General features: G+C 39.3%; 1 protein-coding gene across 1 annotated transcript in view; it reads left to right on the top strand.

Annotated features, from left to right (window-relative positions):
* Window positions 1-27,445, top strand: part of Efhc2 (EF-hand domain containing 2) — a 183,877-nt gene that overhangs the window by 2,972 nt on the left and 153,460 nt on the right. The window contains exon 2 of the mRNA XM_074062727.1: window positions 22,383-22,571. Within this exon, the coding sequence (XP_073918828.1) occupies window positions 22,383-22,571 (189 nt within the window). The remainder of the gene's footprint in view (window positions 1-22,382; window positions 22,572-27,445) is intronic.

Genomic DNA, 27,445 nt, shown 5'->3' on the forward strand with positions numbered 1-27,445 from the left:
TGTGCCTGAGACCATGTGTGTGAAGTACAGAATGACAGTATTCTTATTAGATACTTTCAACTGTCCTTCAACCAACTGGTATTTCTTTATTGCGTAGCATAGGATGCACCCAAACTAGGTGACTGCATTTAAAAAATTATTGTTGCAGTTGCCTTTTTTTTTTTTATGGTACTGGTAGTTGAACCGAGGACTCTACCACTTTAGCCAGGCCCCCAGCCCTTTGGTTTATATATATTTTTTGAAGTTTCAGCAAGGATTTATTTTAGTATAGCAAGGTAAAGTAGGGAGAAATGGCGGGGTGAGGGAAAACATTTTCTGCTCCCCATGCAGGAAATGGGAGTAAAGACTCCTGCGCTTTGTTGTTTTGGGGATAGGGTCCTAATACCTTTCCAGCTACCTTTGTCCTGGTGACCTTGAACAACTCCTGCCTGCACCCCTTGAGTAGCTGCTTATGCCACACTGCTTTAGCTTGCACTATGCACTAAACGTGCCCAAATTATATGTATGTATGTATGTATGTACATATATATGTGTATATATTCATGTAGGTATACACACACATAATTTAAAAAAAACTTTAAAGATTGGATGCTTTCTGGAATAGAATGGTCAGAAAGTCAAGCAAGCCATATCTGGTCTTTTAACTTTCCCCCTCCCTCCCACTTGTAGATAGCATGGTTACTTGGCTGCTTGGGTTTAAAATTATAAGTCAGGCAAATTTTCACAGGAATTTAAAAGGAACTTGTTTCTTCCCTTCCATAGCTGCTAGCAGTCAGTCGTGAACAATAGATTCATTTCTGGCTGCAGCTAGGTGATATGCAACCTCTGCTTTTATCTTAGGAATACCAGAAGTATTGTGCTTTCTAAAATATGAGCAGTTGTACCACAGATAATATTAAAATACGAATTCATTAAAAGCCTTAAGGCCAGGCACCAGTGGCTCACGCCTATAATCCTAGCAACTTGGGAGGCTGAGATCTAGAAGATCACACTTTGAAGCCTGCCCAAGGAGATAGTTTTTGAGACCCCCATCTCCAAAAAATGGACTGGAGGTGTGGCTCAAGCAGTAGAGTGTGAAGCCCTGAGTTCAAACCCTGGTCCCACCAAAAATTTTTTCTAAATGCCATAAGGAAAGATCACAACTAAATTGCAGATTCTTTATCTTTTTCCAACAATTTATGTGCTTGATTTGTATTGAGCTAAGAGAATCTCAGGTATATTGTCAAAATTCTAGGATATCAAAGTTAAAAAAAAAAAGGGGGGGACTTTTCCAGCCAAAGCCGAAAATCCTTTTTACAGGATTTTGGACAGAAACTCCTGTAGCTTCAGAGCCTGAGATCCTGAAGGCCTCTAATGAAAGCAGCAGCTCCCCTTTCCCCTCCCCCCCAGGGGCAAACCCAGGGCATTGCACATGTGCATTGCCCTGAACTAAGTCCCCAGCCCTCTCTTGTTTTTTTTTTTTTTTTAAATCAAGCTATATTGCCACCATTTTAGGAGGATTTGTAGTAAATGCCCCATCATGTAATTTCCCGTCCCCCTTTGGTGTGTGGGATCAAACCCAGGCCCAGGGCCAAATGCATGTGCTCTACCATTGACCTACATCCCCCATCCCCCACCATCTAATTTATAGTGAGACAAATGGCTTCCCTAAGAAGAAAGAAAACTTATTGGAATTCATAAGGGTAAAATAAAATAGTAATGCAATAAATCATGACTAACATTTTTTTTAAATAGAGAAAGGTAGAAAGAAAAAGAATAGAGTAAAATAGAATGAAAAACCAGTGTATTCTGCCTGGGAAGAGTAAGTATTATTTTGTGAGCTTTTGTTTCTTCCCGTGTGTGCATGTGCACTGGCGCATGTGGGTGTATGTGAACTAGGCTGCTAAAATATAACTGTTATTGTGGTTGCAGTCAGTATTTGAAAAATGCTTCTTAGAGCCACCTCCACCAGTTCTTGCCTCCGTGTTTTAAATTCAGATCTGCAACTTCTTTCAAGGCCAGATCTAGTCTCTAGCCTTCAGGAAACCTTCACAGGTCCACATCAGCCTTTCAACATCTTAATTTTTTAAAATTGTTTTTTAGATGAAGTTCACATAACAAAATTAATCATTAGCCATTTAAAGATAAGTAGGTCAGAGGGGCCAAGTACAATATTGTTCAACTATCACCTTCAGCTATTTGAAGACATTGTCATCACTCCCAAGTCTCAAGCTTCTCACCCTGGAGGAATCTGTGAAATGATTTTCAGATCTCAGGGCATTCCTGAATGTACCACGATCACTTACAGCTGTACATAAACACGATTGGTGACTTATAGTTATAAACACAGTGTTAGCTGAACCGGGGATGCTCCAGGGAGGTGATAGCCAAAAGGGAGATAACAGGTGCAACCAGTACTGTAACATCAGAAGTATTTATGGTGAAAAAGTGGGTTGGGGGTTTGGCTCGAATTTTCCTCAGGAAAAGAGTGCCCCTTTGTTCTGACACCTGATATAATTAGTTGCTTTTGCTGCTACGCTGTCTCATCAATTGGACCCAAAGATTTCCAGGTTGACTCACTCATTAAATTTGGGTCACTATGACATAGATGTCTGAACGTCCCTTTAAACAAAGGATGGGTCCTGCCACATGCTCCCGTTAGGACTGGTGTCCATCTTAGTGATAAGGATTTTTCTTTGTAGACACTTTTGTGCCCAGAGGAGTCATTTCCTCAAGAGTGCTTTCCCAGGATAAGTGTCTTTCTTCAAGATATCCTGGCTCAGTTCTCAGACCGCACTAATTATTTTTGGCCAAGTGAGCAAGGTTAGGGGGAGAGTGCTGCTCTTTTTCTCTCCTTTTACTAAATGTTGACGCTTGTAAGAGGGGCTGTAAGGCATTAAGCAAAGAAAATAGTGCCGGTGTGCTTTTAATCAAGCTATTTATTAAAATCCCCGGCTGCTGTTTCCCATACCTTAGTTTCCCATGATCTATCCTGCCTCAATAGTAATTGTCTATTTCTGTTGGTTTGGAGACAGGGTCTTGCTATGTAGCCCAGGCTGGCCTCAAACTCATGATCCTCCTGCCTCAGTCACCAGAGTGCTGAGATTGCAGGCATGAACCACCCGAGCTAGTAATTACCTTTTTGAGTAAAGAATGATAATTTACCGGGCTAGGGATACAGCTCAGAGGTACAGTGCTTGGCTAGCAGACACAAGGTCCTAGGTTCAATGCCCAGTACCGCACACAAACAAAAAAACCTGCTTTCTGTGGATTTCTTCTAGTGTATTCACCTCCTCTTTCCCTCAAAGGGTATCAATTCTAAAACAAGTGGGACTCTCCTGGAGGGAGCGTCTTAGCTAGTCTCTGCTGGGTTTTTCACTCTTTTCCCCTTATCCACTAGGCCTAAAATCCTCTGATACTTTATATTATAGGGTTGTTGTATATGGCATATGGTATGACAAGAGCTATTTTCTCCATGATTTAAAACAAATGAGCTTTAGCAAGATTTTTTTGTTATTTTTTTGTGGTACTGGGGCTTCAACTCAGGACCACTCCACCAGCCAGTTTTTGTGAAGGTTTTTTTCTGAGATAGGGTCTCCAGAACTATTTCCCCGGGCTGGCATCAAACCATAATCCTCCTGATCTCTGCCTCCTGAGTAGCCAGGACTACGGCTAGCAAGATTTTTTAAGAGAAGAATAAAATAGGCAGTTAAAGGTAGCTTGCCTCCTTTTCCTTGGTTTCTTTGCCTTTCTTTTGTTCTTATGCATACTCCTTTCAGCTTAATACAGTTTTGGCAAATGATCTAAGATTAGCATTTCTGTTTTAATCCGAAGTGTGATTTGCTTTTTCAAAAAGTATTTTCAGTTGCTGTAACATAAATAAAGGTTGTAAGTTCATTCTAATCAGGCTATTCACCACATGAAAATAAATTGACTAAGGTAAATAGTAAAGCTACTAAAACCACTTGACAAAGCAATATGAATAAAAAACATAATCTGAGACCCAGTACTTAAAATTTTAAATTATTTTTATTTTTATTTATTTTTTTACTGATTGACATGATCAGGCTCAGATATGCAGTTACAAAATTATAATTTTGATTTCCATGTGCACATATATACATGTAGGTGTTATTAAAAAAGCCTGAAAGAATAAATTTTACCTCTCCAATGTGAAACCTACACTTGCATTTTGCCACATAAATACTGAGGTGTGGATCGGACTTGAGCTCAGCACACACAGTGATCACATTTTCAACTGAAATGAGGTCTGTGGCCGAGGGAAAGCTTTGCTCCCACATACAGGAAGTAGAAAACTGCAGCCCAGTGGCCATCAACTCGACTTTAGTATAAATTCCCAACTGTCCGTGAGGGAGATGTGTGCTTAACTTTAGAAGAAATTGCCCACTGTCTCTCATTTTGTGTCCCCACCAGCAGTGAATGACAGTCCTGTTCTTCGGAAGTTTTGTGAGCCACTGGTATTGTCAGCGTTTTCAATTTTCGCCATTTAATACATGTGTCTGTGATATTGAATCTTTTCCTGGGCTTTTGTTACTGTTCTTTTATCTCTGTTCATTGTCTTTAATTTGGTTGTTTTCGTATTGTTGAGTCTTTTTGTTTGTTTGTTTGCTGGGACTGGGGTTTGAACTCAGGACTTTGCACTTGCAAAGCAGGCACTCTGCTGCTCCAGCCACACCTCCAGTCTGTTTTTGCTGTGGTTCTTTTAGAGATGGGGGTCTCACGAACTATTTGCCATGGCTGGCCTGGAACTGTGATCCTCCTGATCTCGGCCTCCCAAGTAGCTAGGATTATAGGCGTGCACCACCAGTGCCTGGATACTATTGAGTCTTTAGAAATATATTCTGGATACAAGTCTGTTGTTGGCTATATGGGTTGCAAATATTTTCTCCATCTGTGGCTTGAATTTTCATTCTCTTAAAGCAAGGCTAGAAAATATATATGTATTTTTAAAGATTAAATATAACATGAGTTCAAACTGATATTTCCAATGCAAATTAAGGATTATAGGGTTTAATTTTTAATTTTTTATTTATCTTTTACTTACATTGAAAATACTGATTCACGAGGATGTTAGCATAATTATATATGTGATCCATCCTACCATAAGTAAAGCATGTTTTCATATAATAGCTTTGGATTAATAATTATGGGATTAGTATTAGTGGTTTGAGTTTAAAAGTAGTTTGTTTCCTTGTAGCTCTCTCTGTTTTTGGGGTATATCCCACTAGGAATGTATTGTCAAATTATTGGGTTTTATGTTTGGGTGTGTATATATATACATATATTTTTATTTTTATTTTTTGCAGTACTGGGGCCCAAACCTAGTGCCTCACACATAGGCCAGGACTCTACCACTGGGCTCTACCCCCAGCCCATATTACTGAGTTTTAATGTCATTTAAATGATTGTTAGGAGTATTCTTAGGTTACCAACCCCATCCCCAGTTTGCTTCATACATTTTATTTTGCCTTTCATTCTGTTTTTTTTTTTTCCAGTGGGACTTGGGTTTGAACTCAGGGCTCCATGCTCACAAAGCAAGAGCTCTACCACTTGAGCCACACCTCCAGTCCGTTTTGCTTGGTTATTTTGGAGATGGGGGTCTCATTAACTATTTGCCCGAGCTAGCCTGATCCACGATCCTCCAATCTTAGCCTCCCAAGTAGCTAGGATTACAGGTGTGAGCGAGCCACCAGCCTCTGGGCTTGCCTTTCATCCTTAATTAATTTTTTTGTTTCATTATAATACAAAAAATTTTGCACACTTTCAAAGTCAAATGTACAAGACAGATCTAACTTTTATCCCTTATTCCTGTCCCTACAACCTGCTCCTGCCTTCCCACTATAACTAACTTTTTATTTTCTTTACTGTTTATTCACCTTTGGGTTATCCTGACCCCTGTTTTCTTTTTTGAGGGGATGGGACTGGGGTTTGAACTCAGTGCTTGCAGAGCAGGCACTCTACCGCTTAAACCACACCTCCAGTTCATTTTGCTCCAGTTGTTTTTGGAGATGGAGTCTTGGGAAGTGTTTCTCTGGCTGGTCTCAAACCGTGTTCCTCCTGGTCTCAGCTTTCCAAGTAGCTAGGATTACAGTGTGAGCCACCAGCAGCTGGCCTACCCCCCATTTTTAAAAATAGCAAATTCTTAAATACATTTACATGCATCCTCTTTATTTAGATGGTAGCATGTTTTGCACACATCCTCCTTTTATCATTTGAATGGTGTATCCTGGAGATCACTTAATAGTAGTATAGAGAGCTATTTCTTACTCCTTTTCACAGCTACAGGGTTACTCCATTGCATGGACTTAAAATAATTTACTCAACCCATCCCCTTTTGATGTTTAGATATATTATTTCTAGTCTTTTACAATTACAAATAATGCTATAATAATATATCACCAAAGTTATAATTCAAAAGACACCATCAAGAGAAATTGAAAAGGCAGCCAAGTACCAGTGGCTCACACTTATAATCCCAGATACTTAGGAGACTGAGATCACAAGGATCGTGGTTCAAAGCCAGCCTGGGCAAATAGTTTGTGGGACCCCCATCTCCAAAATAACCAAAGCAAAATGGAATGGAGGAGTGGTTCAAGTGGTAAGGCACCTGCTTTGCAAGCACAAATCCCTGAGTTCAAACCCCAGTCCCACCAAAAGAAAAAAAGAAAGAAAGAAAATAAATTGAAAAGGTAGCTCATCATTTGGGAGAAAAATTTGTAAAGCATATATATGGGTATTAGACCAGAAATATATAAAAATTCTCAAAACTCAACAATAAAAAAGAAAATCTAATTAAAATTGGGTGAAGGGTCTGAACAGACATTTCTTCAATGAAAATATACAAATAGCCAATAAACACATCAAAAGATGCTCAACATTTTCCCTCACTGGAGACATGCAAATTAAATCCACAATGGGCTGGATATGGTGGGAGATACCTGTAATCCCAGTACTCTGGAGGCAGATCCAGGAGGATTTGAGTTTGAGGCCAGCCCTGGCTACAAAGCAAAACCGTGCCTCAAACAAGCAAACAATAAAACCCAAAATGTCCTTAGCCCATGGGCCTTTTTGAAGGTAGTGGAACCTAACTGTGGTCACTTTGCACTCTGTACTGAGCTTTACAGTTCTGTTAGCTAGGATATATTTGTCTATCAGTCAGAGAATGCCTGAAAAACAATGATATAAGCCAATTTAATTCTTTCATATCATAAGAACTCTAGAGTGTAGCGATTTCAGTTGATGAATGTTGTGAGGACTCACGGGTTTTTTTTAGCTCTTTGTTCTGACATCTTCGGAATATTGGTTTTTCTTTCTTAGGCCTATGACCTCATGGTTGCAAAATAGTTGCCTCAGTTCCAGTCATCACAACTACTTAAACCATGCATAAGATGAGTGGGAAGGGCAGGGAAGGGAAATGGCTCTTCTTATATATGAAAACAAAATACTTCCCAATAATCTCCCAGTAGGTTCCCTTCTTCAACTTACATGCTAAAATTGAGCCAGATGGCTATCTTTTGTTACAAGGGGTGATGGGAAGTTTTACTTTTCACCATCTATTTGTGAATGTAGGAAAGGGAGGTGGGGTTTATAACTGGCTGTTGGGAGCCAGCAAACTTTGCTACACTAGCCACAGACTTAACAGCTGTGAATCTGAATGCTCTCCTTGGCTAAGGCCAAGGCGTTCCTCTCTTTTTGTGTGTGTGTTTTAAAATTATACAAGTAATGTGTATGTATATAAGTATAACATTATTGTAATTCCAACAATATTCTTTCTAAACAATCTTTTCCACGTGAAAAACAAGCCTAATACTCCACTTAAACCAGCACACTCACTGTTTGTCTTTTGAATATATTTTGAACTTTTCCACTCAATTGTGCTATAATATATCACCATAGTTATAACTAGCTTGTAATCCTAGTTACTTGGGAGGCTGAGATCAGGAGGATTGAGGGTCACTGCCCTTTCCCTGACAGCATCCTTGTGCCTCTTCCTTTTCCCATCCAGCAGCTTCCCTTGAAACTTGTTTTCTAATGCCCCCTCCTCATAAAATCCTTCCCTGATCAGCTCAGCAAGGACCATCTGTTTTCTGATGCTGTCACTTTATACCTGAGAATGGGTAATTTACAAGGAATAGAGATTTATGTAGCCCACTGTTCTGGAGGCTGGGAAGTCCAAGAGCATAGGGTCAGGCTTCTGCTTAGTTCTACACATAGACAGGTTAATCATTCAAAGAGTATCTGTCTAAAACTTGGTGATACCTAACCTATCTCACCACCCTTCAAGGCTGACGGCACAAAAACCCCCAGTAACTGAGGTTTTATACTGTCAGCTTTTACAACGTCCTGTTCCAGACCCCAAAAGGCCCCTGAAAGTCTGCAGTCACCATCCTAAACCTGCAGTCACCTTGGATTCCAGGAAAAGCTGAGCTCTGCAGACAGATTGCCCCATAATGACATCATCCCCCAAGCAGGAGCAATCATCTCATGGGCACCACATTACCCATCAAGCGGAAAGGACTTCTTTGAGGCCAGCTTGCAGGACCAGAACTGAGATAAATGATCAACCATGCCACATTTTGCCCGGGACTCTTTAATAATTACTTACACTTCTTGCCCCGTGCTCCGATTCTTCGTGTATTTAATCCTAAAGCTCGTGTCAAAGAAGGGCTGAAATCTAAGTCTTCCTTAAATGGCCATTTTGACTAAAATCTTTTCCGGCCTTTTCATCATTACTTATGTTGACTTTCTTTGGGGTGAGTAGCCGGACCTGACATGTTTGTACTCCAGGAGTTGGGCCTTTGACCTAGGACTCTGGTTACATTGTGTTCTGCGTTATTATTTTTTTTTTGGCAGTACTGGGGTTTGAACTCAGGGCCTCACGCTTGCTAGGCAGGTGCTCTACCACTTGAGCCACTCCTGCAGCTCTTGAGCAGCAGATTTTCCTATACACATTCCTTAGGAGAACAGCTATGCTAATAGCGCAATTGCAGAGGAATTTATTTCCTTGGTATGTCCTGGGGACTTTATCTTGCTCTAGGGCTGCCCAAAGGGCAGAGCCAGCTTCTTGAGGGCAGGAGGATTCCACAAATGAAGCACAAGTGATAGGTGGGGATTTCTACTCCTTAAGCATGCCCAGGATGTTCGGTTTTGACCTGGCAACTCCACTGTGACAAAGTGACCAACTTGACCAGTTGATGGCCAAATTTTTTGCCTTCTTAAGAAATGTTTGGTGTCCCAAAGAAGGGTATGGCTAAAACTGTTCAGATTTTACAGAGCCATCAGGCCGTTAATTTAGACTACCCTTTCTTCACAACTACCCTTTCGTGGTTGAGACTGAAGCCAAAATGTTTGTGTTATCATTTACAGGACGAGTTCCCCTATCGTTGTCAGAATTTAGTCATTTGTTGCTCACCTGTGTTCATAGTCACACCTAATACTTTCTTAAAAACACCTGCATGATCCTCTCTGTGACCAAGAAATGTGGCTGCTTTTTTTTTGTTAATGGAAATTTTTACCAAGATAATGGTAAGATCATATGTAGATTCCCACAAAAATAATTATGGAGAGTTCCTGGGTACCCTTCCCCCAGTTTCCTCCAATGATAACATCTTGCTAAACTATAGTATTATAATATCACAGCCAGTATATTGACATTGGTGTACTCCACTGCTTTTATTCTGGTTTCCCCAGTCTTCTACTTATTTGTGTGTGTGTGTGTGTGTGTGTGTGTGTGTGTGTGTGTTTTCTCTACATAGTTCTTCCTGTGCAATTTTGTTACCTCAAAAGGGTTAGATACGCTGGGCACCAGTGGCTCACACCTGCAATCCTAGCTACTCAGGAGACAGAGATCAGGAGAATCACAGTTTGAAGCCAGCCCCAGGCAAATAGTTTGCGAGACCCTATCTTGAAAATACCCAACACAAAAAACAGGGCTAGTGGAGTGACTCAAGTGGTAGAGTGTCTGTCTAGCAAGCATGAGGCCCTAAGTTCACTAAGAAAAAAAAATGTTAGATAAGTGGAACCATAATATATCTTTTGGAATTGCCTTTTTTTTTTCAAGATGGCATAATTCCCTGGAGATTTTTCCAAGTCGTTTCATGTATTCATTTTTAGTGCTGAGTAGTAGTCCATGTAGGTGTCACAGTTTCTCTAATTCATTTGCCTGTTGAAAGACACCTGGTCTTTTTTCTGTTATGAATAAAGCTGCTATGAATAACCATATGCAGGTTTTTGTGTGAATGTGTTTGCAGTTCTGTCGGTTAAAGGTCCAAAGAGTTACAATTCCTGGGTCATGATATTTACATGCTTAATTTTATAAAACAAACAAACAAACAAAACCAAAAAACTGTGAACCCTTTTTTTAGTGGGACTAGGGGCTTGACTGGGCTTCACATTTGCAAAGCAGGCGCTCTACCACTTAAGCTACACCTCCAGTCCATTTTGCTCTGGTTATTTTGGAGATGGGAGTCTCAAGAACTATTTGCCTGGGTTGGTCTTGAACCATGATCCTCCTGATCTTAGCCTCCCACTGGCACCCTGCTGTGAACTCTTTTTTGATGTTGTTGTTCATTTATTCACATGTGCATACATTGTTTGGGTCATTTCTCCACCCTGCCCCTCTCCCCCACCTTTCCCTCCCTCCCCCACTCAGTTCCAGGCAGGTCCCGTTCTGCCCTTAGCACTGATTTTGTTGAAAGAAGACATAAACATACTAAGGGAGACAAATCATTTTTGCTAGTTGAGTTAAGGATAGCTATACAGAGAGATTCCTACTATTGTTTTGGTACCCATGTATTACGACCCATATTGATTCAACTCTAACTGATCTTTACATTGGTTCCTGATCCCCTGATCGTGAAAACCTCTGTCGTTTTAAGGTTTCTGTATTAAAATCTACCCTAAAGTTCATTTGGAAACACAAGAGGCCGCGAATAGCCAAGGCAGTACTCAGCAAAAAGAGCAATGCTGGAGGTATCACAGTGCCCAACTTCAAAGTATGTTACAAAGCAATAGCAATAAAAACAGCATGGTACTGGCACAAAAACAGACATGAAGACCAGTGGAACAGAGTAGAGGACCCAGATATGAATCCACACAACTATACCCACCTCATTTTTGACAAAGGTGCCAAAAATATACGCTGGAGAAAAGACAGCCTCTTCTACAAATGTTGCTGGAAAAAGTGGTTACCCATCTGCAAGAAACTGAAACTAGATCCATGTCTATCACCCTGTACTAGTATCAACTCAAAATGGATCAATGACCTAAATATCAGACCTGAAACTCTAAAGTTACTACAGGAAGGAGCAGGAAACACTCTGGAACTTATAGGTATAGGCAATGACTTCCTCAATAGAAATCATTTGTTGAGAGCAGATTACCATGTATATGTGATTCAGTTTCTCCATACCCTGGTCAACATGTAGTATTGTCACTTTTTTTTTTAATTTTAGCAACGTGATAGGAGTGTAGTGAGATCTCATGGTGGGTTTAATTGGCATTGCTCTGATGGTTAATGAGTTGAACATATTTTCATGTACTTATTTGCTATCTATATATCTACCTTTGTGAAATGTCTGTGTCTTTTGCTCATTCCTAATTGCCTTTTTTTGGTAAAAATAATAGTAAAGTTTATTAGGAGAGAAATTTAGTGTAACAGGATAAAAGTGGGGGGAAATGGAAAAAAAAGAGAAAAATTTCCTGCCGCCCACTAAGCAGGAAATGTGAGTAGAGACTCCCTAAATAGATTTTTGTTTTTTACTACTAAGGTTTGAACTCAGGGCCTGTTGCTTGGTAGGCAGGTGCTCTACTTGAGCCACATCCCCAGCCCAAATTTGAGAATACTTTCTATGCCCTAGATACTCGTCCTCAGTCTGCATATGATATTCACACATTTTTTCCTCAGTCTGTTGCTTGCCTTTTCATCCTATCAACAGTGTCTAAAAAGTTTCTAATATTATTTTAATTAATTACAGTGATTGATTGATTTTACTGTGTTGGGGATAGAATCCAAGGTCTCATGCATGCTAGGCAATTAATCTACCACTGACCTAAATTCTCGCCCCAAGCGTTTCTAATTTTATTTTATTTTTTTGCAGTACTGGGATTGGAACTCAGGGCTTCATGCTTGCTAGGCAGGTGCTCTAGCACTTGAGCCACACCACCAGCAAAAGTTTCTAATTTTAACGAGGTCCAATTTATCAATTTTTTTCTTTTTCGAATTGTCCTTTTTGTGTTAAGTCTAAGAAGTCTGCCTAGCCGTAGATCCTAAAGATGTCGTCTGTTTTTTTCCTAAAATGTTTATAGTTTTATCTACATTTTATATTTAAGCCTATGATCTGTTTACAGTTAATTTTTTTATAAGGTCTGATTTTTCGGTCATGGTTAATTTTTTTGGAGAAGGATACCCAATTCTTCAGCACCATTTGTTGAAAAGGCGTTGTCCATTGAATTGCATTTATCTTTATAAAAACTCATTAGAGCACGAGTGTGGGTCTCTTTCTGGATTCTCTATTCTGATGCATTGATCTATGTGTGTTCCCTTCTGCAGTGCCACGCTATTTTTTATTGCTGTAGCTAATACATAGTAAACTTTAATATCAGGGCCAGGGATTTCTCCCACTTTATTTTTCCTTTTCAAGGTTCTTCATTGTCTTCCTTATTTTTTGTAATGTAGATCACATAGTAATCTTATTCTGTTAAAATAATTAAGGACTAGTGGTGTAGTTCGGTGGTAGAGCACTTTCCTAATATGCACGAAGTCCTGGGCTCTATCCTTAGCACGGCAAAAATATTTATATTGAAAGAAATGGAATACCTAGGGCTGGGGGTGTAGTTCAAGTGGTAGACTACCTGCTTAGCAAGTGCAAGGTCCAGAGTTCAAACCCCAGTATTGCAAACAAACAAATAAAAGGATTTCCTGTCTAATAGAGGGTTGAACAAATAGAGAGTTATTTATGTTTTGTTTTTTTTACGCATCAGGAAGTCTAGAGGTGTGGCTGCTGGTATATGTTTAGAGGCTCAACTTTGTCTCAGCATCTTTGCAGTCCTGCCCACCTTCCTGCCCATGATCCCCCGGCAGCTACTGCAGCTCCAGGTATCATGTGTACCTCTCAAAGCAAGAAGAGGTGCACGAGGGGCAGCATCACCTGCATATATCCCTTGGCTCTAGAGCAAAACCCTTTTCTAGACTCTCAAAACAGACTTCTGAAAAAGAGGCTGGGAAACAAGTGTAGCATTTAGCATTTTCTAGAGTTTTTAAATGGAGACTGACAGGAGAGAAGGAATTTGGCAATAGGAGTCCTAATCAGCTCCAACAAGCCAGTGATTTTAACTGACTTTAAGAGAAGGCTCTTATTGATTGGTACCTTGAGTTGAATTATTTGCAGAAAAAAAATACATTTATCTAGATCTTACTGATTTAAATTTTATTTCCACTTTTCTGATTGAGATACATTATTGAGTCTATAAAACACTCAGTGTTTTATTGAGTTGAAGGCTAAGTAAAAATCACAAGCATAACACTAAGGTTTGGAAAGAGGAAAATTATCTTTAAAATGTTGGAGGTTTCTTTGACATACTTCTTTATTTGCACACTTGTGCTTATTTTTAGAGGGATTTAGCTTCATTAATAAGTAATGATTGCATTCACACTCTTACGGTCTTGAACTCCTAAGATCCCACTTTACCTGAGGCAATTTTGTTGTTGTTTTTTCTGGAAGGTTCACAGTATCTCCATAAAAGCACAGAGAAGAAGAAAAATGAAAATGAATTTCTGAAGCAAATATGATCTGAGAGGAGAAACAAAACCCCACACTATTCTTGGTATAGAAGCAAACTAGTCCAGAGCCAGATCAGATAGTAGGTGCATCTAAGAATGATAGTCTCAGATAATTCTATATCAGCTTTTCCATTAACCTCAAAAAAGTAGTTAGAAAACCGTGTTGGTATTATAAATATTTTCTTTTGGTGGTGGTGGTGGGATTGAATCCAGGATTTTGCACGTGCCAGGCAAGTGCTGTATCATTGAGCTACACCCCCAGCCCCTAAAATACTGAATATTATCTGGCCCTCTTCCATCTCCATCTCCTCTTCCATCTCTAGTTACTGCTGGTTGCTATAGAAGGGTTGCTATAGTACTTGCTTCTAATACCTGCCAGGCATTTAAGGGATTGGGTACAGATCCCAATTTCCTAACCTGTTTCCTCCCTTCCAGGTCCTGCTAGTCATTTTTGCTACTATATTTATCAAAAGCAAAGCAAAAATGAAAACAAAATAAAAACAAAAATCAAAACCAAAGCCTAAAAACCCACAAGTGGAGATCTATTGCTTTTTTACAAGAGGACACAAAGAATGTAAGGCCTGCTGTGTCCTGGATTCACCGCTTACACTAACTGAGCAACCTGAAGCAAACGACTTTACGTAAACTCTCTGCTTCAGAATCCCCACGTGTCAAATGAGGATATCAACAGAGCATGCTCAGATTTTCTCTGAGAAGTAGGAGATGGCTTACTAAAGTGCTTAGAACAGTGCTGCGATTATTAGCTATTCTGGCAACAGAGATGATATTTGCATCTGCCAAGACAAGCTTCTTGCTCACAGTGGTCCTGGGGAGCTGTCATGTGCACCCCAAACTTCTTGTTCTTCTTTTGCCATGTGGTTGTCAAGCAGCTTAGAAACCAGACTCTCTGAGAGAGTACAAACAACTCCTGTACAAACTGCAGTCCGCATCTCAGTTTGGATTAGTTGTGTGGTTTGTGTAGTGGCCCTGATAACTTCCTGATTATTCATTAATCCAAGCATGTGATAAAAATCCTGTTTCCAATATTTAGCAACAAGGAAGAGTATTCATATCACTTAGCGAATTTGATGTGAAGCAGTGAGAGTCTAATTTGGCTGCTGTCTTTCTAACAGTGGTGTCATAAGTGGGATGGGGCCAGAGATTTCAGATACCCAGGAACACTGAGCTGGAGTTAAATAGTCCTGATTTTGTTGTTTGCTCAGACATTTGCCTAATTTCTTTGGAGTGAGACTGAGCACCATTCACAGTCACTAGGGTAAAGGTAGATAGCCATGCAATCCTAAGAAGTTACAATGGCGAGTTTCAAGCTTGTATATGTGTGCATGTTTAGAGGGGAGTTAAACATTTCAGAATTCTGAATTGAAATTTCAAAGGCTGGCAGAGTAGCTCAAATGATTAGAGTGTCTGCCTAGCAAATGTGAGGCCCTGAGTTTGACAAAAAAACCCAGAAATTTTAAGTTAATATTTTAACAGTGCAAAAATGGAAGTTTGCAAGCTATGCTGATTAGAATAAAATGGAAATTGGTGTTACTGAACTTTTAGAAATTGTGTGTGTTATTGTCTTGATTTTGAACATGTCAATCCATAATTTACAACCAAAATTTTTATATTAAAAGTATTCTCTTTAAGGATTATCTGACTGATTTTATTTAGCAAGAGAATTGGAAATATTTAACAAGTATATTTAACAGTATATGCCTTGGGTAGGGAATTTGGTCAGGATTTTAGCAAGGACTTGATTGAACTACATTCTGTATTTCATATATTTTGGGTTGTCCCCAATTTTCATAGCATTGACGGATTTTAATGCTTAAAATAAAAAGGCCCTGTCATTGGATCTTGGTGAGGGATGCAGTACCGGCGACTGAACTCAGGAATGCTAGCTAGTGTTTTACCACTTGAGCCACGCCCCCAGCCCTTTTGTTTGTATTTTGTTTTTGAGGTAGGAGCTTGCTACCTTTGTCCGGTGGTCTGATCCTCTGGTTTCCACCTCCTGAGTGGCTGAGATTACAAGCACGCACCACCATACTTGGAGTGATAGTCTTAGTCATCATCACTGAACAGTTCATAGCAGTTATATGTACATGCGCTTATAGGGGGTGGGGTTTGCAGTAGGTTGCTGCCCCTCAAAGCAACAGACATCCTTTAACCTTGCTCCTTCTAGCCCCCTTTTTTCCCCTTGCTGTTGTGGTGTGCCGAGGAAAGGCAGGGTTAGCCTTTAGTCTCAGTCTACTGCTTCAGTCTCCTTTAGAAATGGCAGAAATGAGCCTCAGCTTTCATAAGATGTTCAGAATCTTCGTATCTGATGCCGCTGTGGACGGCTGTCTATGGATTAATTGCCATGGTAACTTTTCAAACTTTATTTCCTATTCCCCTGAATCTCATTGGGTCTGGTCCTTGGCCTTTAACATGCCCCAACATTTTTTCTCTTATTCTGCCAGACAGAGTCAATGTATGCTTCAAGGCCCAGCTTAAGCCTCAAATTCTCCATGAATTGTTCTCTCCAGCTTCTGTCATTCAATAGTGTAATCCTTTGACTTAAGGCCTCTAGCTTTAATGTATATGCATAGAGGCTGTTGTTTGCCACAGTTGGTTGCCAAAAAATAAACCTTAAACATGGAAAGTATATTGACTGCATCCTTATCAGGCCCGGGGCTTTCATGGAACCAAGAGGAACGGTGTTAAAAGTGACTGTTGACCAAGGAGTGAAAATCAGATCATTCATGGTCATGAAACAAACATTGTTATCGTCAATAATGCCATAAAAGTGGAGATAAATCTATAAAATCATTTAGTCAAATGTAGAAAATTAAGTTCTATGTCATATAAAATAGTCATTATATATATATATTTGTAAATGTTTTACAAAATCTGTTTGTGGACAGGTGATAGTGGCTCATTCATGCCTTGTAATCCTAGCTATTTGGGAGGCTGAGATCGGGAGGACTGTGGTTTGAGGCCAGCCTGGGCAAATAGTTTGTGAGACTCCATCTCCAAAAATGTAACCAGAGCAAAATGGACTAGAGGTGTGACTCGAGTGATAGAGCACGTTTTGGGTTTTTTTTTTTTTTTTTTTTGCGGTACTTGGACTTGAACTCAGGGCCTACACCTTGAGCTACTCCACTAGCCCTTTTTCGTGTTAGGTATTTTCCAGGTAGGGTCTCACAAATTCTGCCTGGGCTGGCTTCGAACTGTGATGCTTCAAATCTCTGCCTCCTGAGTAGCTAGGATTACAAGCATGAGCCATGTGTTTTGCAAACATGAAGCCCTATGTTCAAGCCCTAGTCCCACCAAAATATATATGTGGAAGAGAAAATCTTAGTGCTCAAGTTGGTTACACAGGGATAATACTTGGTCCTTTTTTACTGAAGCTCTAACTCAGTTCTAAAAGTTGATTCCATGTTCTACCCTTGAGAAAATAAGAAATACTATAGGCAGGCACAGTCCTAGATATTCTCTCACCCCATTGTACCCACTGTCCTATGAACCAGGCATTACTCCTCTCACTTCAGAGATGGCAAAGTCAGAAGCTTCTACAAAGTACAGTGGCTACTCCAGGGTCATCACATGGTGCACAAGTGACAAAGCTGGAATGTGAACACCAGGCCTCCAATGCCAGATCTCCTGCTCTCTCCTTTATGTTTACTCCCAGAATTCCAAATGTTTACATTAGAGTTAAGGACTAAACCAGGTCATGTGGAAGAGGAAAAATCAGGTGACTATATCTGATTGTCTGAAAATAACTCAGAGCTTGTGTTGTATTGACTCAACAGATACTGGGTGCCTACTAGGTGCCAGGCCCTGTCACCCTTAAGAAGTACAAAGTCTGATGGCAAATATAAGCATATAAATAGAGAACTGTATGGTAACATGCTAAATCCAGTGATGGCTGCCCAGGAACTATGGGCATACAGGTGAGGGTTCATTTGCTGAATGCATGAATTAAGAACAAACCTTGTGAAATTCCTTGCTACTCTTTCAAGGGCCTCATCAGTTATTTAAAAAAATATTGTGCTGTGTGTGCTAGGTCTAGTGCTAGTACTAGGAGGGCAATGGGAAAGTATGTAATGATTAAAGACAAGGTGACCTTTAAGACATTATTAGAATATCTATGCAGGAACAGAATGTTCTGTCTCTAGCAGCCAGGGAAGACTTCAAAAGGAGATAACATTTAGATGACCTTTTATTTATTTCTTACAGTTTTCTGAGGTTGGCTTACTTTAAGGAAATTATGAATGCTAGAAACTTAAGAGTTTTGATTTGTAGTACCTTATCCAGAGCTATTCAAAAAGCCATATGGTTCACAGGATATTTCTGTCCCTGTGACTCTGCCAAAGCCATTCTTGTCAAGGTCATGACCATTTCCATGTTACCAAATTAAGGGTCAAATTTCAAACCTCATCTTTATTTGATTTATCATTAGTGTGTGACCCATTTAATCACACCCTTTTCTTCAAATTCATTCTTTACAGTTTTCATGACACTAAACCCTCCTGGTTTTCTTCCTGTCTCATCAGATGCTGCTTTTTAGTCTTTGCTAATTCTGCACCATATCCCTGAATCTTAACATTGGGATATTTTAAGGCTTTGTCTCAAACTTCTTTTTTGCACTATCATTCAATCCAGTACTGTAGCCTTAAATGCCAGCCATTAACTGAGGTATATCAGATGTTTTTTTTTTTTGTGGTACTGTGGTTTGAACTCAGGACTTCATGCTTGCTAGGTGGGTGCTGTACTACTTGAGCCACTCTGCCAACCCTGTTTTGTGTTGGATATTTTCGAGATAGGGTCTCATGAATTGTTTGCCCAGGCTGGCCTCAAACTGGATTCTTCCTGATCCATGCCTCCTGAGTAGTATGTCAAATTTTTGTATTTACCCTTGACCTTTTCCCTAAATTTCAGAGTCACATAGTCACCTGCTAACCAGTATTTCTACATGCCTGTCTGAGTGATAGCTCCAACTCAACATGTGCAAAATAGAATTCTGGACTCTGGGTCTGCTTTCTGCCTCCAGAATTCTTCACCTCGGTTCTCTCCACCATCCCACATCCCAGTACATACACTCCATCCTTCTGGTGTTCATACCGGAATGTTTGGAGTCATTAACAGCTTGCCCCTTTTTCCCCATCTTCTCTTATCAGGAAATTCTATCTTTGAAATATATGTAGGATTTGGTTACTTTCACTATTTCTACTTCTGTGACTGTGGGCTGGACCACCATCATTTCTTGCCTGGACAGTGGCAGTATTCCCACTTTTTTGTATAGTGGCCAGAGTGATCCTTTTATTATTGTTATTATTATTTTCAGAGCAATCCTTTATAACCCCTGCTCATGATAAAAATACAATGTCCTTTAAAACTCTATGGCTTTTGTCCCTATTTCCTCTCTTCACTTCATGTCTCAAGTTAGGGGTCCCTAGACCTGTGTAAAGCTAGAATTATCTGGCATCCTGCAAGGTAAGGCCTAACAGAGTGGTAGCATGGTAATCCAGAGGGTAGGAGGGAATGAGGTGAGAAAGTACTGTTTTGAGAAACATGAAGATAGAGGATGGGAGGGAGTGAAGACTGTAATGGACTTGGCCAAAGGAGGCTTTCCCCCTCTGTGAATGACACCTGAGTGTCTTCATGTCTCTAGGCAGAGGGGTCCATGGAAGGAGGGGTTAATGCTGTTGGTCACTGGATCAGAGATGAAGTGAACTGATCCTGTACTGTGAGGAGAAGCAGCTAGGCTTTGGATTTAGTGTGAAGATTGTAAATTGACTCCAGTTCCTTTATAGCTCTTTAACATTTTTTATTAGTGTACATTAATTGTGCAAAGGGATTTCACTGTGGTATTTCCATACGTGTATACTTTGATCAAGTCAAACCCCTCTATTGTTATTCTTTCTTTCCCCTGTCTCCCTTCCCCCCATGTAAACAGTTTTTAGTGGGTTTCATTATGCTGTTTTCATACATACTCATGATGTACTTTTATATAATTTTCCTCTCCATCACCCTCTCCTTTGCTTCTCCCTCTCCTGTTCATCTCAACTATTAGTTGATGGGCACCTAGGCTGATTCCATAGCTTGGCTATTGTGAATAGTGCTGGACAAACATGGGTGTGCAGGTGTCTCCATTGTATGCTGACTTATAATCCTCTGGATATATGTCCAGGAGAGATAAAGCAGGGTTATATGATAGTTCTATTTTTAGTTTTTAATTTTGTTGTTATTGTACTAGAGTTTGAGCTCAGAACCTTGCACTTGCTAGGCAGGCACTATATCACTTGAGCCACACGCCCAGCCCAGTAGTTCTATTTTTAGTTTTTTGAGGAGCCTCCATACTGATTTCCATAGTGGTTACACGAATTTGCATTCCCAACAGTGTTATAAGGGTTCCATAAAAAAGGATACTTTATATCTCTATCATAAATGGAAATCAGACCACTTACTGGAACATCATGGTAAGAAAAAAGACGAAAACAAAGCAGTAATTTTAGATTTGATGCCTGGAAAAGGCTGAGTCTAAGACCTGCTTTCTTTTTTATAGATAGGTAGGAGTTTGGGAGGTCGAACACTTACCAAGTGAACTTTATGATACCAAAATAAGACTTACTCGTCCCTTAATGGAAAGGGCTAGGATAGAGAAGGATAAACTTTGAAATCCTCTCTGTTATCACCTGGGGGTAGCATACTTGTCTGTCCACCAACAGCTCATTTTCTGTTTCTTACTCCTGCCTGATTCATCCCACTCCTCCAGGCCAAGGCAGGTCCAGTTATCCACAGAACCTCGGTACTACTATTCTAGCCTCAGCAGTGGTTGACTCTGGCTAGATAAACTTAACAGCAACATTGTGGAGTTCGTCAAGACAGGGGTGACTTTAACAAGTATATCTGGCACAAAGCTAGTACTATAGTAAATGCTTAAGAAACATTTGTTGGTTTGAGGTGAGTTTGTGATTACCAGAAATTACTTGCCTTAGAAGAGAGATCATTTTTACAAAATTCTGTATCATTCCATCATTCATTTTGACAATCCTTCTGCTTTGCTGTCTGGTGGTTTGGAACTGACTTGTGGTAACCTGACTATAGGGCAGAGTATGTGTGTTGTGGGGGAGGGGTATTATGGAACTGTTGGCAGTTGCTTCTCTAAGGAGCAGAGCAGGCTTTAGCTCACTGGCCTAGTCATTGCTCCTAGCTTTCCCCCATTAGCCTTAGAGCTGAGCTGTTACCTGGGAGGCTGTCATGGCTCTGGCTCCCCTGGCAGGGCTGCCTAGGCCATTCTCCATTCTTCTAGACTGCCTTCACCATAAAAGAAAAGGAGGTCTTTTGACTCTCCTATCAGACTGCTCTACCCAGGCAGAGTCCTTGCTTTGCAAGAGGCAAGGCCCTTGCTGTACACCATCCCAGCAAACTATGAAAGTAGCAAATTCAGAGGCAGGGCCAGGAACTCAGAGGCGGCTTGAGTTGTATGTGGAATGTTTATTTTTTTATATAGTGCGGTGAGGCACATGGCTATTCATTGTAGATCATATGTGATTGTATTGCTTACCATATATTATGTATATTATATAATCTTGAATTTGCTGCTTATTATTTCTATTCATGTGATACCCATAAATAATTCTGTATTTTGAATATTTTCAAGCTGTGTATATGTTGGAGTTAATCAGATTTTATGTGCCCTTTTACCTAGTTTTTGCTTGATATATTGCTTGACATTTTTTGCTTGTCTGTATTGATACATGTAATTTAAACTTCTTTCAGTATTCTATTTTATAAAGAAAGACACTGAAGTATCTCTTCTGCAATTAACAGACATTTAGACTGTTTACTGTTTGTCATGCTTGTAAGCACTGCTGTCACAAATCATCTGATTTGTACTCAGGAGCAAGAGGAGACTTTGGAATGGCTTTTGGCAGGCCATGGGACATCCATACTGTTTACCTTGCTAGGAATTGCCATCCCTGTCCTAGTGGTTGTCCTGCTTGACTTTCCCAGCAATAGCACATGAGAATTGATGTTGGCCCACATCCTTGTCAACCCTTGGCATTATTTGTGCCTTGTCCTTTGTGCACATCACCAATAAAGGTTGGGAGGCAAGGCTTTACAATTAGGAGAATGTCAACTCAGAGGAATTTACATCTATTTTAATGAGGACAGAATTGTGTTTTGTGTTTTGGTGAAAATAACTTTTAGAGTCTGTGGAAAATAGTGACATTTTACTCCAAAGTAGAGGAATTATTTTCTTTCTTTCTTTCTTTTTTCTATTTACATTCTTGGCAAACAAGTAGGAAAGGCCAGTTAGCAAGCTAATGTTTTAAGTGTTCATGTGGAGTAATTGTTATTTTGAAATGTTTTAATTAGCATGGACCATTAGGCTTATTCTTATTGCTTTCAAAATTTTGATTTAGCTAAAATGAAGTGAATGTAAAGGGTAGCACAACTTCATAGATAAAGATTGCTCATAATTCTTTGCCCCTCCATGTGCATTTTGTGATGGGAAAATAGATATGGGGAAAATGTATTTACATTTGCAAATAAATAAGAAAAGTCAGAAAGAATAACTTTGGCCATTTTTTGTTGTCTCTTGTGCTCACAGGTGGGAAGGGAGAATTTCCATAGGTCCCAACACTGGGGCATTTGCAACAATGTTAGGATGCTGGTGACTGAGGATAAACCTGGAATAGGCGGACATCCAATGCTTGGGCAAAAGGTGAAGCCTAAATACACAGAATATCCTCAAGGAGAAGGAGCTAATGTCCCATCCTGGGTAGCTTTTGATAAACAGGTAAGTCATGAGGCATTGGGATAAACGCAGTCTTAACGTTTTACACATAGATTGAGAAAATAAGTGGCTTCAATACAAATGTTAAAGCTAGTTGTTTTCGGTGTTTCTTCCTTTTGTTTCTTTTTTTAAATTGACAAATAAAAACTGTACACAGTTGGTCCTCTGTATCTACAGGTTCCATATCTGTGGATTCAATTAACTTATAATTGAAAATATTTGGGAAAAATTGCGCCTGAACACATACAATCTCTATTTTCTTGTCATTATTCCCTGAACAATACAGCTTAACAACTATTTGCATAGCATTTACATTGTATTGGGTATTATAAGTGATCTAGAAATGATTTAAAGTATATAGGAGGAGGCATGAAGGTTCTATGAAAATAGAATGCCTTTTTTTGTAAGGGGCTTGAGCATTCTTGGATTTGGTAACCACAGAGGTCCTGGAACAAATCCCCTGCACATACTGGCAGATGACTATATATGAGGTTTAACATGTTGTTTTGAAATACGTATACATTATGGAATGGTAAATTCAAGCTAACTTACATATGCATTACCTCACATGCTTACTATTTTTTTTATTCATATGTGCATACAATGTTTGGGTGATTTCTCCCCCTTTCCCCCACCCCCTCCCTAACCCCCCCCCGCCCCCTCCCTCTTCCCCCCACCCCCTCGATACCCGGCAGAAACTATTTTGCCCTTATCTCTAATTTTGTTGAAGAGAGAGTATAAGCAATAATAGGCAGGAACAAGGGTTTTTGCTATTTGAGATAAGGATAGCTATACAGGGCATTGACTCGCATTAATTTCCTGTGCATGTGTGTTACCTTCTAGGTTAATTCTTTTTGATCTCACCTTTCTCTAGTTCCTGGTCCCCTTCTCCAATTGGCCTCAGTTGCTTTTAAGGCATCTGCTTTAGTTTCTCTGCGTTGAAGGCAACAAATGCTAGCTAATTTTTTAGGTGTCTTACCTATCCTCACCCCTCCCTTGTGTGCTCTCACTTTTATGATGTGATCAAAGTCCAATCCCCTTGTTGTGTTTGCCCTTGATCTAATGTCCACATATGAGGGACAACATACAATTTTTGGTCTTTTGGGCAAGGCTAACCTCACTCAGAATGATGTTCTCCAATTCCATCCATTTACCAGCCAATGATAACATTTCGTTCTTCTTCATGGCTGCATAAAATTCCATTGTGTATAAATACCACATTTTCTTAATCCATTCGTTAGTAGTGGGGCATCTTGGCTGTTTCCATAACTTGGCTATTGTGAATAGTGCTGCAATAAACATGGGTGTGCAGGTGCCTCTGGAGTAACCTGAGTCACATTCTTTTGGGTATATCCCCAAGAGTGGTATTGCTGGATCAAATGGTAGATCAATGTTTAGCTTTTTAAGTAGCCTCCAAATTTCTTTCCAGAGTGGTTGCACTAGTTTACATTCCCACCAACAGTGTAAGAGGGTTTCTTTTTCCCCTGCATCCTCGCCAACACCTGTTGTTGGTGGTGTTGCTAATGATGGCTATTCTAACAGGGGTGAGGTGGAATCTTAGTGTGGTTTTAATTTGCATTTCCTTTATTGCTAGAGATGGTGAGCATTTTATCATGTGTTTTTTGGCCATTTGAATTTCTTCTTTTGAGAAACTTCTGTTTAGTTCACTTGCCCATTTCCTTATTGGTTCATTAGTTTTGGGAGAATTTAGTTTTTTAAGTTCCCTGTATATTCTGGTTATCAGTCCTTTGTCTGATGTGTAGCTGGCAAATATTTTCTCCCACTCTGTGGGTGTTCTCTTCATTTTAGAGACCATTTTTTTTTTGTTGAGCAGAAGCTTTTTAGTTTTATGACGTCCCATTAATCTATGCTATCTCTTAGTTGCTGTGCTGCTGGGGTTCCATTGAGAAAATTCTTACCTATTACCTATTAATTCCAGAGTATTTCCTACTCTTTTCTGTATCAACTTTAGAGTTTGGGGTCTGATATTAAGATCCTTGATCCATTTTGAGTTAATATTGGTATAGGGTGATATACTTGGATCTAGTTTCAGTTTTTTGCAGACTGCTAACCAGTTTTCCCAGCAATTTTTGTTGAAGAGGCTGTCTTTTCTCCATCATATATTTTTAGTGCCTTTGTCAAAGACAAGTTGATTATAGTTGTGTGGCTTCATATCTGGGTCCTCTATTCTGTTCCACTGGCCTTCGTGTCTGTTTTTGTGCCAGTGCCATGCTGTTTTTATTGTTATTGCTTTGTAATATAGTTTGAAGTCAGGTATTGTGATACCTCCAGCATTGTTCTTTTGACTGAGTATTGCCTTGGCTATTCATGGCCTCTTGTGTTTCCATATAAATTTCACGGTAGATTTTTCAATCTCTTTAATGAATGCCATTGGAATTTTGATGGGAATTGCATTAAACATGTAGATTACTTTTGGGAGTATAGACATTTTTACTATGTTGATTCTACCAATCCATGAGCATGGGAGATCTCTCCACTTTCTATAGTCTTCCTCAATCTCTTTCTTCAGAAGTTTATAGTTTTCCTTGTAGAGGTCGTTCACATCTTTGTTAGGTTTACACCTAGGTATTTGACTTTTTTTTTGAGGCTATTGTAAATGGAATTGTTTTCATATATTATTTCTCAGTTTGTTCATTATTAGTGTATAGAAATGCTAATGATTTTTCTATGTTGATTTTATATCTTGCTACCTTGCTATAGCCATTGATGGTGTCTAGGAGCTTCTGAGTAGAGTTTTTTGGGTCTTTAAGGTATAGGATCATGTCATCTGCAAATAGGGCTATTTTGACAGTTTCTTTACCTATCTGTATTCCTTTTATGCCTTCTTCTTGCCTAATTGCTCTGGCTAGGAATTCCAGTACTATGTTGAATAGGAGTGGAGATAGTGGGCATCCTTGTCTAGTTCCTGATTTTAGAGGGAATGGTTTCAGTTTTTCTCCATTAAGTATAATGCTGGCTGTAGGTTTGTCATATATAGCTTTTATAATGTTGAGGAACTTTCCTTCTATTCCTAGTTTTCTTAGAGCTTTTATCATGAAATGGTGTTGGATCTTATCAAAGGCTTTTTCTGCATCTATTGAGATGATCATGTGGTTTTTGTCTTTGCTTCTGTTAATGTGGTTTATTACGTTTATTGATTTTCATATGTTGAACCACCCCTGCATTCCTGGGATGAAGCCTACTCGGCCCTGGTGAATGATCTTTTTGATGTGTTGTTGAATCCGGTTTGCCATTATTTTATTGAGGATTTTTGCATCAGTGTTCATAAAGGAGATTGGCCTGCAGTTCTTTTTGGAGGTGTCTTTGCCTGGTTTTGGTATAAGTGTTAATACTGGCTTCATAAAATGTGTTAGGCATTTTTCTTCCCTTTCTATTTTGTGGAACAATTTAAGGAGTGTTGGTGTCAGTTCTTCTTTAAAGGTCTGATAGAATTCAGCAGAGAATCCATCAGGTCCTGGACTTTTCTTTTTGGGGAGACTCTTGATTGCTGCTTTAATTTCATTTTGTGTTATAGTTCTATTCAGGTGATTAATATCCTCTTGGTTTAGTTTTGGATGATCATATGTATCTAGAAATCTGTCCATTTCTTTAAGATTTTCGAATTTATTTGAATATAGGTTCTCGAAGTAGTCTCTGATGATTTCCTGGACTTCCATGGTGTTTGTTGTTATCTCCCCTTTTGCATTCTTGATTCTACTAATTTGGGTTTTTTCTCTCCTCCTTTTAATCAGGTTTGCCAGGGGTCTGTTGATCTTGTTTATTTTTTCAAAGAACCAACTTTTTGTTTCATTAATTCTTTGTATGTTTTTTTGGTTTCTATTTCATTGATTTCAGCTCTTATTTTTATTTATCTCCAATTTGTTTTGGGATTTGCTTGTTCTTGTTTTTCTTGGAGTTTGAGATGTATCATTAGGTCACTGATTTGGGATTTTTCAGTCTTTTTAATATATGCACTCATGGCTCTAAACTTTCCTCTCAGGACTGCCTTTGCTGTGTCCCGTAGGTTCCTGCAGGTTGTGTTTTCATTTTCATTGACTTCCAGGAACTTTTATTTATTTATTTTTTTCATTTTCATTTTATTTATTTATTTTTTTATTATTCATATGTGCATACAATGCTTGGGTCATTTGTCCCCCCGCCCCCCTGCCCCCATCCCCTCCCTTACCACCCATTGTGTTCCAGGAACTTTTTAATTTCCTCTTTTATTTCATCAATGACCCATTATTCATTAAGCAATGAGTTATTCAGTTTCCAGCTGTTTGCATGTTTTTTTGTCTTTACTTTTGTTGTTGAGTTCTAGTTTTAATGCATTGTGATCAGATAGAATGCATGGTATAATTTCCATTTTCTTATGTTTGCTGAGGTTTGCTTTGTGCCCTAGGATATGATCTATTTTGGAGTAGGTTTCATGGGCTGCTGAAAAGAATGTATATTGTGTAGAAGTTGGATGAAATGTTCTATAGACATCAAGTAAATTATTTGATCTATTGTATATTTTAGATCTAGGATTTCTTTTGATTTTTTTGTTTGGATGACCTATCTATTGATGATAATGGAGCATTAAAGTCTCCCACAACTACTGCGTTGGAGTTAATATATGCTTTTAGGTCCTTCAGGGTATGTTTGATAAAATTGGGTGTGTTGACATTGGGTGCATATAGGTTGATAATTGTTATTTCCTTTTGGTCTATTTCCACCTTTTATTAGTATGGAATGTCCTTTATCTCGTTTGATCAATGTAGGATTGAAGTCTACTTTGTCAGAGATAAATATTGCTACTCCTGCATGTTTTCGGGGGCCATTGGCTTGGTAAATCTTCTTCCAGCCTTTCATCCTAAGCTTATGCTTATTTCTGT

Source organism: Castor canadensis, chromosome X, assembly GCF_047511655.1.
Source record: "Castor canadensis chromosome X, mCasCan1.hap1v2, whole genome shotgun sequence".
In the NCBI taxonomy this organism is placed as follows: Eukaryota; Metazoa; Chordata; class Mammalia; order Rodentia; family Castoridae; genus Castor; species Castor canadensis.